General features: G+C 34.2%; 1 protein-coding gene across 1 annotated transcript; it reads right to left on the reverse strand.

Moving 5' to 3' along the window:
- Positions 1-343: 343 nt before the first annotated feature.
- LOC105786656 (rust resistance kinase Lr10-like) lies at positions 344-4448 on the reverse strand. The gene is made up of 5 exons (XM_052629822.1): positions 3673-4448; positions 3033-3133; positions 2908-2937; positions 923-2062; positions 344-520 (listed from the first exon to the last, which is right to left on the reverse strand). The coding sequence occupies exons 1-4, from the start codon at positions 4446-4448 to the stop codon at positions 1134-1136; spliced, it is 1836 nt and encodes a 611-aa protein (XP_052485782.1). The 3' UTR covers positions 344-520; positions 923-1133.
- Between the last annotated feature and the right edge of the window lie 15091 nt (positions 4449-19539).

Raw genomic sequence — 19539 nt, forward strand, 5'->3', positions numbered from 1 at the left:
TTTTAATAGTTTTAGAAATGGGTTTGATGGAGATTTCAATAATGCTTCATGTTGGATTAGTTTTGTTGCTACTTTGGATGCTTTCTCAATTCAATCTTTGCCATCCACTCCCTTATTTCCTGTCTCTCATCTACCTCTATTTGGGTTTCATTCATCTTCTGCTGAGAATAAAAAATGAATCTTTTTTTTCTTTATTTTTGAACTTGGATTGAACTTTTTTTTTATTGTTTTTGTTACAAAAATTCCTTTTATTTCTTTGTTCATCAAAGGTTCATGAAATGTATGTGACGAGATTGAGGAAGAAATTGGAGTTGGAGGAAATAATGCACAAAGAAACTAGACATGTCAACAACAAAACAATAATGCCAACACTCTCAAACGCAACAACAAAAATGTTTTCGAAAAGGAAATAGGCATCACACTTAGAGTATAGAAATACTTGGATTGTAACCATGAAAAACGAAATAAGATAACCAACATCCTCATCACAATGGATTCTCCTCTGATTCATTAGTAGCCTCTGCAATGCAATAACACGATTAAAAATTATTGTAGCAGTAACTCTTATAAATATTAAAAAATTAACTTCCAAACACATCCATCACGTCTAAATCTAATCTAAGTCAAGGTTGGTCTAAACATGAAAATTCTAACCGACTCATCTCAATTCAATTCAACTAAACCTAAACTAAATTGACACAAAAATCTATTTATACAATTTACTTTTAATTTATATATAATTTTAGTTATGATTTAAATTTATACATTTAATATTGAACAAATAGTCAAAATAAAGAAAATTGGTAATTATGAACAATAACTTAACACATAGGTAATTAAAGAAAATACTCATATATATTTATATATAAGGCAAAATAATATAAAGCTAAAAAGTGAGATAATGAAGTAAAATGTTTCTAACCTTATGCAATATTTGAACTCGCTACAATAACACTATCCAATGGTGTACTTGGCTCATCATTAGAGTTCTCACAATTATGAACCTCCATTGATGTTTCAAGAGGAAGTTGATGGAATGGCTTAGGAGGCATCTCAAGGAGTTCAACATCAGATTCAAGCATCTTCAAGACTTTACTCATTGAAGGACGATCAGAAGGCAGTAATTGTATACATCAAAAGGCAGTTATTATCATCTTCTTCACCATTACTTTTTCATCGTCAGAAACATCTCCTAGCTCTATGTCCTCTCCTTGATCTAATCGGTCATAAATCCAAGATGGAAAATAGATCTGACTAGTGTGGTCAGCAAATGCATTCACATTCTTTCTCCTTCCAACCATTTCCATCAGTAACATTCCAAAACTATAAACGTCAGCTTTGTATGAGATGCCTCCAAGATTTTTGTAAACCAATTCAGGAGCAATATATCCTATTGTTCCTCGTGCCGCAGTGAGGGAGAAAATGCTATCATCTACTGAATACAATTTAGCAAGACCAAAATCGGAAACTTTTGGATTAAAATTCTCATCAAGAAGAATATTGTGTGGCTTGATATCAAAATGTAGAATTTGCATGTCACACCCTTGATGCAAGTAGTGAATTCCTTGAGCCACCCCAAGCACAATATCAAACATTTTTTTCCAGCCCAAAGTGTTCTTATTTTCTTCTGTAAATATGATTTTATCTAAAGATCCATTAGACATGAAGTCATATACCAGAGCTTGCTTTGATCCCTCCACACAAAATCCAATAAGTTTTGCCACATTGGCATGATGAATTCTCCCAATAGAAGCAACTTCATTTATGAAATCTTGGCCATTACCCTTTGATTTGCCCAGCAATTTTACAGCCACGTGATGCCCACTACGAAGCTTCCCTTTAAATACTGAGCCATAACCCCCTTCACCTAATTTATCTTTAAAACTTTTAGTCATTTTTTTAATTTCTTTATAGGAATACCTAAGGGGAACAAGATTGTTTTGGCTTTGAAGGAACTCTTCGATCCTATCATCCATAGATAAATGTCTTCTTCTCCATTTGTATGTAACAAGAGCAAGCAAAAAAATTATCGCAGGCAACGACCTCGATGAGATAACTCCAACTTTAAAGAAATACAATGTAACACGTCAGTAATTGTGAAATTAATCAAATAATTTTTAACTTACATTCTAAATATATATATACTGGGATAGTTTTATGCTGTTTTAAAATTAACTAGTATTGGAAAGAGTGGCATATTTCACTAGTTTTATGCTGTTTTATAATTAACATCATTGATACCTTGTGGTTACTCTTCTATACCAAATAAAAAACTTTGAAGGGCCATTGAAAACCCAAAAAAAAAAAAACTCTGAATTACATGTTATGTTTTTGTCATTAGCAGGTCTACCTCAACAAATTCATATTCAGAACTTCACACACAAAGTAAATCATACCAAGTGCATACCAATTATTCTAACCTCACACATTCGAATAGATTTCATAAATGAAACAAAATCTAGAACCGCCAAAAAAAATAAGATTTATTAAATTCAAGAGCTAACTTTGTTGATTGTTTTAGCAAATTGAGTATCCACCAAACTTATAACCTGTGAAAGTTCTAAACAAGACCATTATGAAAACAAGCTTAAGTAAAACTCCAACATCTTTCTTAACTTGACAAAAAAATTCTTTCATAAACTTTGAAGGGCCATTGAAAACCCCAAAAAAACAACTCTGAATTACATGTTATGTTATTGTCACTAGCAGGTATACCTCAACAAATTCTAGCTAAAAGAAGTAAATCATATACAAAGTGCATACCGTTTATTCTAACCTCACACATTCAAATAGATTTGACAGGTCGGGTCCTGACATTCACCCAAATTTCATAAATGAAACAAAATCTAACCCCCCCCCCCCCAAAAAAAAAGAAAAGAAAAAGAAATGATAAATTTAAGTGCATACCTGTTGCTTCAACAGAGTGATCATAAATTGCTGTAGAAATCCAAAGATAAAAGATATGTATATCAGTATAATTAAAGAACAAAATAGTAAAATATAAACATGCAAATAAACTCTGCAAAGCATACTTTTATACATTTCACTAGCACCGGGTCGATAGGGCCCATGGAAAATGAAATGTTCAAAGCTCTTTCGGTATCTTCTCAAACCAATTTTAACTTCATTCAATCTGCAATATGAATACACCCAAATAAACAGATTGATGGGTTTGATCCAAAACTTATTAAATGTTTTGCTATGAACAATATCAACAATTAGCTGTGTACTACTAATTACATATCAAACATTAGAGTTTAAAAACAATGGTGGAATATTTACGTACTGCCAACTAAATTGAAAATTCATGAAAAATTAAAAAATAAAATAAAAGAGAGACATTATATTTTAAGAAGGTTCGCAGAATTTAGAAACATTGTGGTTGTAAAACATAATCAAATATAATTTTCCAAAAGAAGACAAAACAGCAGACAAAGCAGAGGCAGATACTAAATTGGAAATGCTTTTAGTTCATTTGATTGTTAGATGTTGATCAATTTTAGATGCAAAATCATGATACTTAATTAGCATCATAAAATTTAATTGCAAAAAAGTAACATAAAATAAAACAAAACAAAAAGTAGATGTTGTAACTAAAAATTCCAGTCTGATGATTTAATTAATGATGCACACTCAAAATGCAAACTGAAATTATTAAAGAAAAATACTTACAGTCTTTTAAACCAAACTTTGTTATAGCAACTCTGGTAATTGCATCTATCCCATTCGACCCAAAAACCCTCTAATAGTTTTTTGTAGATATTCAGTGTAGACATGCCTATTATATTATCAGTCATAATTGGAACCTCCGCTTCAATAGTGCAAGCTTGATTGATATCAGATGAGTGGGTGTTTCCATTTAAAAAATAGAAATGGGAAGTTGGAAGGGAAGAGGAGATATTATATTTGATGGTACAACGAGAAGCTTCAATATAAAGTGATGATTTTATAGGTTTCGTGCAATTCATAACATAAATAATGCTGATCTCTAACCTTCCATCATAATAATATTTATTATAATAATAATTATTATTATTAGAAGAAGAAAGGTAAAAAGATGATAGTTCATAATCATAAGTATAATAATAATAATATACAGAAGTAAGAGGAAGGGAGTTGCAATCATCCGTGTCCAAGCTCGCATCAACCATTCGTATTGTATAATTTTCGTAAAAGATTTGTTGGACAGAGAATTTCCCTTCTTTATCGACCAAAATGGTGCGATTATTGTTCTCACACTCAAATTCAAAGCCATAATGACCACACTGGGGAGGTTGGTTTTTTAATCGGAATGGAAAACTGATATTCAAATTCCCACAGAAAGTAGAGCCGCAGTCTTGGTTAATAAGACGCCTAGCAAAACAAACAGCAGGAAATAGAATTACAAATAAAGCAAAAGCGGGCATTAGGTGACCCAACAATGGCAGTTTTGCTTTTAATTTTGGCATGCTAAAATTTTGGGTAAGGAAGAAGAACAATAATGGGGGTTAATGATTAAGTTTCTAACTAAATCAGGGAAATATATAAGAAAACTTCAGTGGGAGAAGAAGCATTAATGGGGACAGAAGACTTTGACTAGTCTTCAGCTTTATTTGGGATGAATATTTTATTTTCGATCAATTTTTTACACCTATTTTTTTCTGGGAAACACCTCAATCAAAGCACATCTGATTTCAAGAAAGGTTATGTAGTCACCAAGTTATTTCTCTAATGCATCTGTATTATGTTTAAGAGTTTAATCTTTTCATTTTATGGTTGATTTGAATATTTATTTAAACTTAGAAAGGAAGGTTGAAAGTTATTCCAGTAATGCATTTAAGCGTTTAATTGAATTAATATCACTTGTTTTAATTTAATTGTGAAATTATAAAATATTTATAATTTGTACAAAATAATAAATATTATTTTGAGAGTATTTAAGAACAAAGTTAAAAATATTTATAAAGTAGACATATGAATAAAGTGTTTTTAAATTCGAGGTAGTTTTGATCACCCAAATCAAAATTTTAAAAGTAAAATAGGTTAAATGTTCAATCTAAATTAGATATTGCAATTATTTAAGTGCATTTTTTATCAAATTAATATTTCAATACTACTTCATTTTTAGATATGGTAATCATTTAACTTTTTTTACTAAATTAATATTTAGATGCTACTTTGTATTAGTTTATCAAATTAAACTAAGAATGTTAATTTTTTACCAAATTAATATTTAGATACTACTTTCTATTAGTTTATTAAAGGGTAAAATATAAAATTGATACCCGAACTTGTCCACTTCTCCTAGATTAATACTTATGGTTTTTTTTTTGTCCCAGATTGGTACCCGAACTTTTCCACTTATCTTAGATTAATACTTATGAGTTTTTTTTGTCTCATATTGGTGCCTGAACTTTTTCTCCGTCTACTATATTGGTACTTGAGACTAATGGCATTAATTTTTTGCTGGCGTGGCAGCATTGGCCAATCGCACGCCGCCACATGACAGCCTTTTATGCCTCTTTTTTCTTTTTCTTTTCTTTTCTATTTTCCCTCCTCCTCACTTTTTCTTTCCTTTTCTTATTTTCCCTTTTTTCCCTGGGCCTTGGGCCTTGGGCCTGGTCCTAAAAGAAAAAAGGAAAATAAGAAAAGAAAAAGGGAAAAATGAGGCATAAAAGGATGTCACGTGACCACGTGTGATTGTCCAACACTATCAATTCAACAAAAAATTAGTGTCGTTAGTCTTAGGTACCATTATAGTGGACGGAAAAAAAGTCCAAGTATAAATCTGGAACAAAAAAAATCATAAGTACCAATCTCGGAGAACAGCAAAATCTCTTGATTGAAAGAATAAAAGATATAATAAATTTAATTCTAATATTCCAAAGAGATTTGTTAATCCCGATATTCCGGAGAGATGGTGAATACCGATTTAAGCCTAAAGTTAATTTGAATTTAGTGAAGCATGAAATTAATCATGCTTTGGTTGGTTATGGAGGTGGATTTGAATGGAAATGGTGGTACGTGAAAGGGGAAGAGCTTGGGAAACAATTAAGCCAAAATATTGAAATGGAAACAAAAGTCAACAGAATGCCTGCACTCTTGCACGCAAAGTAAGAAAGAAAATAAATTGATCTTTTTTCTATTCAATTGCGAAGCAAATCAAGCTGTATTTTTTGAAGTTCACCATGCAACCTATTTATACATAAACCATATGCTAAAATTAAGCTAGTCTCACCTACCCACTAATTACATGAAGTAAATATCAGATTTATTTTCTAATTTTAGCTGTTACAAAGTCAAAAATCTGATCAGCCCTTAAATGTCTCCAAATTTCTAATTCAACCCCTCTTCAATTGCTCATCCTTCAATTTAATCATTTTCTACTTGTTTTCGAATTAAAGCATCCGAACTTCGTTCCTAACAAGATTTAAACATAAAATTTACCAATTAGCATAAATTAATTCAAGAACAAATTGATTTGAGTACGTAAAATATGCAAAATAAATATGCTATCAAATTCCCCCCTACTTAGCCTATGCTTGTCCTCAAGCATACTGTACATTCCTTCATCAGAAATTATTCAGTAACTTATCAAAAATCAAGCCTCTTATCCACAACCATGATCAACGCAAATAATTTTATACGAAAAATGAGTAAGTGCTCAAATACTTAGTTTGATCATCAAGTGTTCATAAAACTCAAACATGCAAATTAAATCATTTCACTAAATTGAGTTTTAACCAAAATTTACAGGGTATTATTCTTAATTAATTATGTAGTATATTTGGGACATAGTCAAACCTTTTTACGCGAATAAGGATGACAAACCAAGCACTCTACTCTGGTTACTCAATTTGACATGTCTCCAAATGGGCTATTTTTCCCTACTCATGACAGCTCGGTTAGCGGAATGTTTGCAAGTTTTCAGTTTGTCACTCTAACATTTTTATGCGAGATAAGATGACAACCCAAGCACCTAATCTTGGTTACTAAATCTAGTCACTTTCCAAAATCTTCACTCATATCTTGAGCCATCAGCAGAGTAGTATTTTTATTTTTATTTATTATTATTACCTTTTTATATTTTTTCTCTTTATTTATTTATTTACAAGCAAATATCAATATTCTTAACAAGCAATTATAAACAGTCAATTTTCATGAAATAATCTAATTACATATATCAACTTTATAACACACATGTCGATTAAACTAGACAATGAACACTTTAATTCAAGAATCACCCAACTATATGAATTGACTAAACAATGGAATTAGAGGCTCGATGTCAAACAAATTAAGGAATAATTCGGCATAAGAATTAACACAAGCGAAAAAGAAACAAACATGCAGCGAAAAGAAAATCAATCATGCACACTTACTAATCCAACACCTCCTACTTAATCTATGTTTGTCCTCAAGCATATTGTATAAGAATTAAAGTATAGTAGAGAGAAATGTCAAGTATACTCCCGTGTATATTAACGTGGTTGTCGGTGTTGGCAGTGACTACTTTGCAAGATGGTGAGAATTGTGGAGACTTGGGTTTATTTGAAGAAAAATGGATTAGGTTAGGTGTGTGTGTTTTTTATTTGGGTTTGGGGTGTTGGGTTGTGAAGAAAATAAATGGCAGTACTGAGCAAGGCGTGTCCATGCCACGATCGATATTCGATTTTTAAAAAATTTGACAGCCTCCACTACATTCCTAAAAAATAACATATAAAATGGATTAAATAATAATCTTGTTGTTATTTATTTTATTTTCAACCTAAATTTTACTAAAATTCAAAATTAAATAAATTAAAATAAATTTAGATTGCCTCCTAAAAAGTGTTTTTGTTTAACGTCGTTAGCTCGATGACCTTAAATGTTATTCGTTTGGCTAATTGAGAATTAATTTTTCCATCCCGTGCACTTGGACGTTCTTGTAGAAAGGTTTCAACCTTTCCCATTGCCCTTGAAGCACTTCCCGGATTCCTTCATCATCGGTGGATTGAGACGTCTTTAAGCTTCTATGTTCAAGTTTGTCTTTTCCTCTACCCGAATCCTTATATGTTCTAGAAACGGTTCAAACTCTAATTTTGAGGCTTTCATGCAAATGACATCTTCACGTATTGGTTTTTTGATAACCGATAATTCCTCTTGCTTAACATCGAGATCTATACTCCTACAAGGCACAATTTGTAACTTATCCTTTTCAAAATGTAAGTTGAAAACACTAGAGACATTTGTTATTGCACTAGGATCTCCCATATCCTCATAAACATTAAACCTAACCACTTCACCGTCAAATTTCATGGTGAGTGTTCCACTCAAAATATCAATTTTCGTTCGTGTAGTGCTTAGAAGTGGTCTTTCGAGTAGAATATTGGAAAATTTGGCCGAGTTATCATCCTCCATGTCGATAATGTAAAATTTTGCAGGAAAAATAAGTTCGTTTACCTTGACAAGAACATCCTCCAGCACTCCCTCCGGATGCACTACTAACCTATCTACAAGCTGAGTGATTACACTTGTTTCCTTTAAAAGACTCACATTTAGTAGTTCATAAATAAACAAAGGCATAACATTAATAGATACATCTAATTCGCACATAACTTTTTTAATCCCGACACTACCAATCTTGCAATATATAGAAAACATACATTAGTCATTACATTTCGGTAGTATTTTCTTTTGTAAAATGGCAAAGACATTTTCTCCAACAGTCACATTTTCACTGCATAAGAGTTTTTAAGAACTTTACATATCGTGGAATTTACTTAATCGCATCTAGAAGAATGATGTTTATTTCTACCTTCCAAAAAGTGTCAAGGATCTCCTTCTCATCTCGCTCCTTTTTGCATTCGACAAGTTTTTTTTAGGAAATAAAGGTGGTACTACAAATGGTTTTTGTGGCGTCGACTCTATTGGAGCCTAAGTCAATTTTCTTCTCATCTCGACCAACGTTGTGGTCACGACTCACTCTAGGTATGGGTTCCAAAACTTTTCCACTTCTAGACATCATAGCACTTGTATTATGTCGAGGATTAAGTTCAGTTTAAGACGGTAACTTTCCTTGCGACTCCAATCAACTTACTATAATTGCAAGCTTACTCATCTGTTTATCTAGCTCTTGAAGGTGTGTTTCTTCTTCTACTAGAATTTTTTTATACTGTTGGCTAGCCTTTCCACTATTGCTTCCAATGATGATTTTTGAGGTGGTAACTGTTGATTCGGAAGTGGCCTTCATTGATATGGTTGACTGAATCGAGGATTCAACCCATAGCTCAAATTTGGATGATCTTTCCACCCCACATTATAGGTGTTTGAATATGGATCATATCGCCTTTGGGGTAGCCCTGAAAAGTTTCTGAAAACATTTGCTTGTTTTGTCAGACCCTCGTGTAAAATGGGACATGAGTTCGTCGGGTGGTCTGGCATGGCACGCTTTCAATATAATCGTCCTGGACTTGTTTTATCTGTAAACAAATTTTGAACAACTTTAGTAAGCTTATCAATTTTATCTTCTAGAGATAGAGAACTTAGCCCTTGAACCCATATTGTGGGTTTTGTAGTCGATCGAAATTGTTGAGAATTTGCAGCAATGGTTGAAATCAACTCTGTCGCTCTATGAGATGTCATATTAACAAGTGCCCCTTCGCTAGCAGCATCTATAGTTTTCATTCCTGTAAGACCCAATTTTCGCCCGGGCCCAGGCAAACATAAATAAAAACCCAACAAGCCCAAAACTTTTACAAGCCCAAACTAAATATAACCCTAGCCCACAAACTTTAAAATTTTTCAGCCAAAACAAAAAAACCCTAGCCTCCCTAACTCTTTTCAGCCGCCAGCCTCCACGCATGCCCACTGCCGCTACTGCTCGCCTATCACCGGCCACCCATGCGTCTGACGCCTCTGACACCTGCAGAGAGCAATAAACACGCAGCAGAGAGAAGAAAACAAATCGCAAACAAATAAAAAAACAATGGATATGAATAGTTGTATCTGGCTATAAAAGCCGAAATCTAACCTTTGTAAGCTTCTTCCGTTTTTTACAAATATTAAGAAAGAAAAGCAAAACTTAAGGTGAAACTTTGTTCTCTGTTGAAGTGTTTATTTAAATTTGTTTTGCATTTTTTTATTTTTTATTTTTTATTTTTCTTCATATAATCGAAAATAATAAAAAACTCACCTGGGTTACGGTCTCTTCGCCGGAGTCCCGTTTTCTGTCACCGGAGACGAGTTTAAAGAAGGGACGAGGAAGGCTTTTTTTCTTACTGCTTTGTTGGGCTCGGCCGAGAACCCTTTGGTTCCAAGATGACTCCGCCACCGTCCTCGGTGGCGTATGACGGGATCTGGCGGATGACTATGGGTTCCAATAGCGAGAAGGGAAGCCCTTTTATTTTTTTTATTCTTTTGTATTCTTTGCAGAAAATGAAACAGTGCATTAAAGGTTCAAAAAAAAGAAAGCATTTTTTTGCTTTTATGGATTGCAGAACAGTGCCGTTTGAGGGGGGAAATCAACGCATTCTTGCCCTTAATGGGTAATTTATGCATTTAGTCCCTCCATATTGCGCTGAAGTGCAATCTAACCTTTTATTCTTTTGATTATGGGCTGCGAATTTTGTTTCTGCTTCAATCTGGTCCATAAACCATGCGCAGACCCTCAATGCGTTTAGGGCTGGGGAATATTTCCCTATAGGTCCTTCACTGTTTGAGCGCGTCCCAATTCGGTCCCGAACCACCCTCTTTTATTTATTTACAGTTTAGACCCCCGAATTTTGGTTTGATTTTAATTTCATCCTTTAGTTCATTTAATTTATTATTTTTTTTAAAAAAAAAAGGGGAAAAGGGGAGTTCCTTTATTATTCATTTTAAGTTATATATATGTGTATATCTTATTTACCTAATATTTTCTTATTATTTATATTACTTGATTTAAGTCATTATATACGTACATATTTTTCTATAAAATATATATATACTCATATACATTTTTACTATATTTTTCATGTACATATTCTTTATTTATTTTAAATATATATTTTTATATTTCATATTCTCTACATGCATATATATATATACTTATATATTTACATATTTTAATTCATATACTTATAAATGTATGTACATACTTACGTTATTTTATTTTTATAATATACATATTTATATCTTTTTGTCTTTATGTAATATATATACACACATGCGCATGTTATTTATATATATGTAATTACGTTTTCATATTTTATAATTTTATACGTACACATATATATATACGTATAGACATACATATTTTCATTATATATACCTACGTAGTTTTTTGTATTTTAATTTTTTTAAATTCATACATGCATTTTAAATTTTTATAGTTTTATTCATTTCTTTATTATCATTATTGTTTTACTTAATGTTTATTTATTTATTTATGTGTCCATTATTATTTTAAAAATGTTTTAGTTTTTATTTCATTTATTTACTTGTTATTGTATATAATTGATTTTTATATATTTATTTTGTCATTTTTGCTCGTATTATTTTTACTCGCATTATCGTAATTGTTATTCCGTCACATCAATTTTTACCCAAATTCGTAAAAAAGGAAAATTTTGGAAATAAAGGCAATACTCGATACTTGAGATCTTCGAGAGAATTGGGCCCTAACGTGCTGGGTTCTAATTTTTTGTTGAATCTAAATAATCGAGAATGCTCTTTAATAATAAATAAATAAAAGCTCATTATCGGGATTTCAATATGTTGTGTCCTAACGCATTGGATATGACACGTTATTTTCTCGACACGAGGATTTTTCAAAATAAAGGCAATATTCCATATTTAGAAAATTCGAGAAAATCGTGCCCTAACTTACTGAGCTTCGATTTTTCTCGCGTTGATCCTAAATAACCGAATATCCTTTAAAAATTAAAATAAATGAGGTTTAAACAACGAAAAATAAAGGGCAAGCTTACTCTCAAAATACGAGGTGCCGTGTCCTAACTTACTGGATTTGACATCTTGTTAATTCAAGATAAGAAGGCATTTTTCATTTTGATTTATTCGAGTAAATTTTAAAATAAAACAATATAAAGAGGGATCGTATTTTTAAATTCTTTTCGAGTTTTTTTTTAATTTTCGACATCAAGACATTAAGTAATCAACTAGGTACCAATTTTGGGCGTATCAAGGGTGCTAATCCTTCCTCGTGCGTAACCGACTCCCGAACCCGTTTTTCTGAATTTTGTAGACCAAAATCGTTGTTTTAATAAAAATTAAATCGTTTATTAAAAACAACCACTTTTCGAGGTGACCCGATCACACCTCATCAAAAAAAGGATTGGTGGCGACTCCCATTTTCGTTTTCTTTTTCAAAATCCAAGTCGACCCCGTTTTATCAAAAAATGGTGTCAACAGCTTGGCGACTCCACTGGGGACAAAATAAGAGAGTCAAGCCACATGTTGATTATTTTTTGTCTTTTTGTCAAAAACCGAAAGTTGGGTTTAAATATATGATCCTTTCATTGTATTTCATTTGTTTTTACCATTGTGGTTTATGATTGCTATGTTAGTATAAGTTTTGGTATCTTTCTGCACATTGCATTGCATAACCGCTCGGTTACACCCTTTTAAGTGGGAGTGAGAAACTACGCCTTCGTGAGGTTTTTACCTCCGCATGGGATAGTGAATCACTTCCGGGATACATCCGTACCTATGTCTTCGTGAGATTTTCATCTCCGCATGGCCATAGGGAAATGTATTCTCCTGAACTGAACTCGGTCCGTATGAACCTATAATGGGTGAGGATCGAGGAATCTGCTAGTTCGGGTACCCTTTCTTTAGAACCGAACCGCATATTATGAGCCTTAAGAGCTTACCCTAGGTAGAACCACACTGAATGCCTAGAGGTCACCCGAAAACTTGGTTCAAATCTATGATTATTTTGTTGTATTTTGTCCGTTTTTGCTACGATTATCATTACTTCGGTTTGTAATTACTCTATTGGTTTGAATATTTTTGATATGTTTCTGCATATTGCATTGCATAACCATTCGATTATATCCTTTTAAGTGGGGGTGAGAAGCTATTTCCTTCGTGAGGTCTTCACCTCCGTGCAGGATAGTTGATCGCTTTCGGGATACATCCGTACCTATGTCTTCGTGAGGTATTCATCTCCGTGCAGCCATAGGGAAATGTATTCCCCTAAACTGAACTCAGTCTGTATGAGCCTATAATGGGTGAGGATTGCGGAATCTGCCGGTTCGGGTACCCTTATTTTAGAGCCGAACTGCGTATAGTAAGCCTTAGTTGCCCGCCTTAGGAATAATTACACCAAACTCTAGTGATCTCCAGAGTAGGTGCTCAATTTGTTTCTTACTTGCTTGCTCGTGTACTAAACCGTTTCATTTTGTTTCGGTTATGATTGCATTGCATTGCATTGCATTGTGTTTTTCATCATAAACAAGAGGTGTTGATTCACGTTCAAGTATCTAAATAGAGAGCTTGTCATAAGAAAATGAGTTTCTTGATAAAGTGGAAAACAATACGGTCGTTCTAATACGGTCCGAGAAGATATAACAAAAGAAGGATGATAGTTCAATGGAGGACTATACGACTTTGCTTCGTTGCCCGAAGATTCAAGTCGACAAAGATAATTCGAGAGTCGTCAACGTCTTGACCTTTTAAAGAAGCTAGCAAGCATCACAAAGATGGACGAACAATGGGTCGCAACTCAAATCAAGCAAAGGAGATAGATGATGTGCCCCTTTTGAAGAGTTTTCGAGATTCAATCTTAATGTATGGATTTGAAGAAAATGATCGATGTCTCTACTTCGAGAGTTAGGACGATATCGTATATGTAAATATCCATTTTATGTAAAGAGATTTGTTTTCTAGTAAAGTTGTTCTAATAGAATTGAATCAAGAATCAACGTCTCTTTTTGCATTCATGCATCTGCATTACATTTCATTGCATGCATCTTTTCATTCATTAACATTGCATTTCATTGCATACAATAAATTTCCTAAAATCCAAAAGGGCATTGAGTTCAGAACTCTAGTACAGAGCCAGATGGATGATAGAGAATTAGAATTCTTTAAAGATATCGATGGTTTATGAGGTAAAGATGTTTGTACCTTTAAAGAAGAAACCGAAAAACAAACAAAAACAAAATAATCATCAGGAATTTGTTTCTACATCCCTAGAGGCGTTCTTAACAACGAGACCATGGAGGAGATTCTTGTAATTTTTTTTAGGACCATTTCAGAGTAACATTCGGAACGCTCTTATTGCTCTAAGCCTAGGAGCAATAAAAAATCCTTTTGTGGAAAAGGTACATGTCCACTATTCTTTATTTCAACGAAATGCATTTTTGTGTCCTGTTTTGGCAAATATTCTTTTGTTCCTTCTAGTTCATTCATACTCATACCACACAAATAATTACCCTTTGATTCATTTGTTCTTTGAGTCTTCTTTCGTTCCTATAATAGGTCTCTAGATATCAATGATATGAGCGACACTGCTATTGACTCAGAATTTCCTTTTGAGCAAGATATGTATCCAGAGGAACCTCAAGACTTCAAAGATGATCGAGACTGTAGTTTATCTCCTGATTTGTTAAGGATGGTAGATCAAGTAAAAAAAACATATCCTACCTTACAGAAAATCAGTCAGAAATTGTGAGCTTAGGAGAAGAGAAAAAGGTGAAGATCAGAGCCTGTATCACTGTAGAGACAAAGCGAGACGCCATTGAATTACTAAGCTACTAAGACGTGTGGACGCTTTTGAGGCTAACAAGATCTTGGACGAGGTCTATACGGGTGTCTAAGGAACACATGCTAATGGTTTTGCAATAACCAAGCAAATCATGAGATTTGGGTACTGCTGGTCCACCATGGAAGGCGATTGCATCAGTTATACCAAGAAACGCCACAAGGGCAAATTTACGAAGACAAGATTTATGTGCTTCCTTTATCTCTTCATGTTATGACTTTTCCATTGACTTTCTCTATGAGGGGCATGGATGTCATTGGGCCGACCTCGCCAAAAGCTTCTGGCGGTTATCGATTCATCTTTGTGGTCATCGATTACTTCATAAAGTGGGTAGAGGTTGTTTCATATGCCGATATCACAAAGCAGACAATCAGCATTTTTCTTGAAGAATCATATGCCAAAAAGGATCATATTAGACAATACATTGAATTTAAACAACCGCACGACATCAGAAGTTTGCAGTCTGTTCAAGATTAACACCATGTCGCCCCAAAATGAACGACTCAGTGGAAAAAAAACAAAAAAAGTAAAAAAAAGAGAGCAAAAAAAACAAAAACGAAAAAACCCTCTACCGGGGCAACTCATTTCTCACTAGTATATGGAATAGAGGTAGTTTTACCCATCAAAGTTGATATTTCTACCCTTCGAGTCTTGTCAGAGTTGAATTTGGATGAAGCAAATCCAAGCCCGACATGAACAGTTAAATTTGATTGAAGAGGAAAAATTCAAAGTTATCCGTCTTGGTCAAAAGCACCAAAATAAAATACGCGAGCTCACTAAAAGGTTCACCCCAGAAAATTCTATGAGGAGCACCTGGTATCGAAAAATCATTTCCATACCAAAGGACTTCAAAAGAAAGTGATGCCAAATCGAGAAGGACCTTATCTAGGAGAGCGTCGGTATTGACCAATATAGATGGCAAGAACCTGCCTAATCTTGAGAATTTTGATGCAAGCAATAAAAACTTCACTTGAGAAAAAAAAGAAACAAAAAGAAAAAAGAAAAGAAAAACGAAAAAGAAAAGAGAAAAAGGATAGGCCAAGGTGAAAACCCGCAAAGGGCGCCTTGAGACCAAAAGGGTTTTGAATTGAAAACCCAGGAATGGGCAGTTTGAATTTTGATCGAAGGCGGGGCATGCGGTAGTCTTGTCCTCTCCGAATTAATAAGAAGGAAAGATGCTACATCTTGGGGCATCAACAAAGTCTTCTAGAACTTCTAGACACATATCAAGTTCAAAAGGGTCCTCAAGAAGTTTAGGGCAGAGAAACTCATGCTATGATATCTGGGGCACCTATTTCCATTTTATTCATTTTTGTATTTTTGACAAAATATGACATCTTGATTAATTTATTCTCATTTTTTATTCTAGGAAAATTTGCTATCTTGATTAATTTGTTCATTTAGAGCTTTGCTCTTAGCAAATTTCCATCTTATCCATCGTGATAATCTTTTTCATCTTATTCATCTCGTATCTCAGCAAAATTTGCTATCTTGATTGATTTGTTTGTTCAGAGCTTTGCTCTCAACAAAGTTTCATTTTTTCCATTTTGATAATCTTTTTCAAGCATTTTTTATTGAAATAACGATTAATGAACTGACAATACTCATGCAGAAGGAGTTCTCCATATTACTCTGAAAGTTTCTAAATAATACAAGGACCTGAAACAGGACTATTGTTTAGAACTAACCAAACCTAAGGGTTGGAAACATTTGAGAAAGGATAGTCTAAATTGAGACTATTTCTTTGAATCTTATGTCAAAGATACTTGCTGAACCGGAAAACATCAGTGATAGAACCTTGACAAACAATGAGGAACGACAACCCAAACATTAAAAGGGATCATTCTCATAACATTCGACATTCATTCAAATGTCATTCATACACATCTAGTTATGAGCATTTTATTCATTCTAATCATGTCATCCTAATCACTAGGCATAAATAGGTTCATAAAATAGATTATACAGGTCATGTTCCTCAGGGAACAGAGCAATGAAGTTACCAGATCTTGCCTTCCTGCATTGACGGCGAAGCAGATCAAAGACACAAACCTTGTCTCTCTCGGTTGTAGCAGAGCTGGTTGAATACAACAGATCTTGCCTTCCTGCGTTGACAGCGAAGCAGATCAAAGACACAAACCTTGCCTCTCGATTGTAGCAGAGCTGGTTGAATACAACAGATCTTGCCTTCCTGCGTTGACAGCGAAGCAGATCAAAGACACAAACCTTGCCTCTCTCAGTTGTAGCAGAGTTGGTTGAAGACAACAGATCTTGCCTTCCTGCATTAACAGCGAAGCAGATCGAACACAAACCTTGCCTCTCTCGGTCGTAGTAGAGCTGGTTGAAGATTGCAGATCTTGCCTTCCTGTATTTGGCAGCAAGCAGATTGAAGATGGTAGATTTTACCTCCCTGACTACAGTGGAGTACATTGAAGCCGATAATTCTATCTCCCTGGTTAGTAGTGGAATAGATTGAAGATCAAAGATGGCAGATTTTACCTCACTGACTACAGTGGAGTACATTGAAGCCGATAATTCTATCTCCCTAGTTAGCAGTGGAATAGATTGAAGATCGAAGATGGCAGATTTTACCTCCCTGACTACAGTGGAGTACATTGAAGTCGATAATTCTATCTCCCTGGTTGGTAGTGGAATAGATTGAAGATTACAGATCTTATCTCCCTAAGCAGTAGTGGAGCAGATCACATCAAGTCTTATCTCCCTAAGCAGTAGTGGAGCAGACGAAAGAAACCAGTCTTATCTCCCTAAGCAGTAGTGGAGCAGACGAAAAAAAACCAGATCTTATCTCCCTAAGCAGTAGTGGAGCAGATCACATCAAGTCTTCTCTCACTAAGCAGTAGTGGAGCAGACGGAAGAAACCACATATCTTATCTCCCTAAGCAATAGTGGAGCAGATCGCATCAAGTCTTATCTCCCTAAGCAGTAGTGGAGCAGACAAAACCACAGATCTTATCTCCCTAAGCAGTAGTGGAGCAGATCGCATCAAGTCTTATCTCCCTAAGCAGTAGTGGAGCAGACGAAAAAAAACCAATCTCATCCCCATGGAGTTGTAGCAGAGTGGATTAAAGCTACAAGCATACCTCTTTTTGAAGTTGCCGTGAAGTGGATCAAAGCAAGAAGACGCAGCGGACTGGAATGAAGCTACTTGAAGAAGAGAAGCACTAGAAGAAGTCAAAACTCGGCGAGACCGGGCAAAATTGGTCTTTCTCAGTCTTTGCTCCATTCCCGTTACACGACAATGAGCAAAGAGGGGCAGCTGTAAGACCCAATTTTCGCCCGGGCCCAGGCAAACATAAATAAAAACCTAACAACCCCAAAACTTTTACAAGCCCAAACTAAATATAACCCTGGCCCACAAACTTTAAAATTTTTCAGCCAAAACAAAAAAACCCTAGCCTCCCTAACTCTTTTCAGCCTCCACGCATGCCCACTGCCGCTACTGCTCGCCTATCACCGGCCACCCATGCGTCTGACGCCTCTGACACCTGCAGAGAGCAATAAACACGCAGCAGAGAGAAGAAAACAAATCGCAAACAAATAAAAAAAACAATGGATATGAATAGTTGTATCTGGCTATAAAAGCCGAAATCTAACCTTTGTAAGCTTCTTCCGTTTTTTACAAATATTAAGAAAGAAAAGCAAAACTTAAGGTGAAACTTTGTTCTCTGTTGAAGTGTTTATTTAAATTTGTTTTGCATTTTTTTTATATTTTATTTTTTATTTTTCTTCATATAATCAAAAATAATAAAAAACTCACCTGGGTTACGGTCTCTTCGCCGGAGTCCCGTTCTCTGTCACCGGAGACGAGTTTAAAGAAGGGACGAGGAAGGCTTCTTTTTTTCTTACCTGTTTTGCTGGGCTCGGGCTGAGAACCCCTTTGGTTCCGCATGACTCCGGCCACCGTCCTCGGTGGCGTTGCGACGGGGATGCGGCGGATGACGGCGGGGTTCCAATAGCAGAGAAGGGGAAGCCCTTTTATTTTTTTTATTCTTTTGTATTCTTTGCAGAAAATGAAACAGTGCATTAAAGGTTCAAAAAAAAGAAAGCATTTTTTTGCTTTTATGGATTGCAGAACAGTGCCGTTTGAGGGGGGAAATCAACGCATTCTTGCCCTTAATGGGTAATTTATGCATTTAGTCCCTCCATATTGCGCTGAAGTGCAATCTAACCTTTTATTCTTTTGATTATGGGCTGCGAGTTTTGTTTCTGCTTCAATCTGGTCCATAAACCATGCGCAGACCCTCAATGCGTTTAGGGCTGGGGAATATTTCCCTATAGGTCCTTCACTGTTTGAGCGCGTCCCAATTCGGTCCCGAACCACCCTCTTTTATTTATTTACAGTTTAGACCCCCGAATTTTGGTTTGATTTTAATTTCATCCTTTAGTTCATTTAATTTATTATTTTTTTTAAAAAAAAAAGGGGAAAAGGGGAGTTCCTTTATTATTCATTTTAAGTTATATATATGTGTATATCTTATTTACCTAATATTTTTCTTATTATTTATATTACTTGATTTAAGTCATTATATACGTACATATTTTTCTATAAAATATATATATACTCATATACATTTTTACTATATTTTTCATGTACATATTCTTTATTTATTTTAAATATATATTTTTATATTTCATATTCTCTACATGCATATATATATATACTTATATATTTACATATTTTAATTCATATACTTATAAATGTATGTACATACTTACGTTATTTTATTTTATAATATACATATTTATATCTTTTTGTCTTTATGTAATATATATACACATGCGCATGTTATTTA

The sequence above is a fragment of the Gossypium raimondii genome, chromosome 1 (genome assembly GCF_025698545.1).
Source record: "Gossypium raimondii isolate GPD5lz chromosome 1, ASM2569854v1, whole genome shotgun sequence".
Taxonomy (NCBI): Eukaryota; Viridiplantae; Streptophyta; class Magnoliopsida; order Malvales; family Malvaceae; genus Gossypium; species Gossypium raimondii.

Bases quoted from the DNA above. Each gene is read 5' to 3' on its own strand.
- LOC105786656 (XM_052629822.1), bottom strand. From the start codon at position 4,448: ATGCCAAAATTAAAAGCAAAACTGCCATTGTTGGGTCACCTAATGCCC. The intron at 3,134-3,672 runs GTAAGTATTTTT...TTCATATTGCAG, and splicing joins AAAGTTTGGTTTAAAAGACT to ATTGAATGAAGTTAAAATTG. The intron at 2,063-2,907 runs GTATGCACTTAA...ATTTCTTTAAAG, and splicing joins TCACTCTGTTGAAGCAACAG to TTGGAGTTATCTCATCGAGG.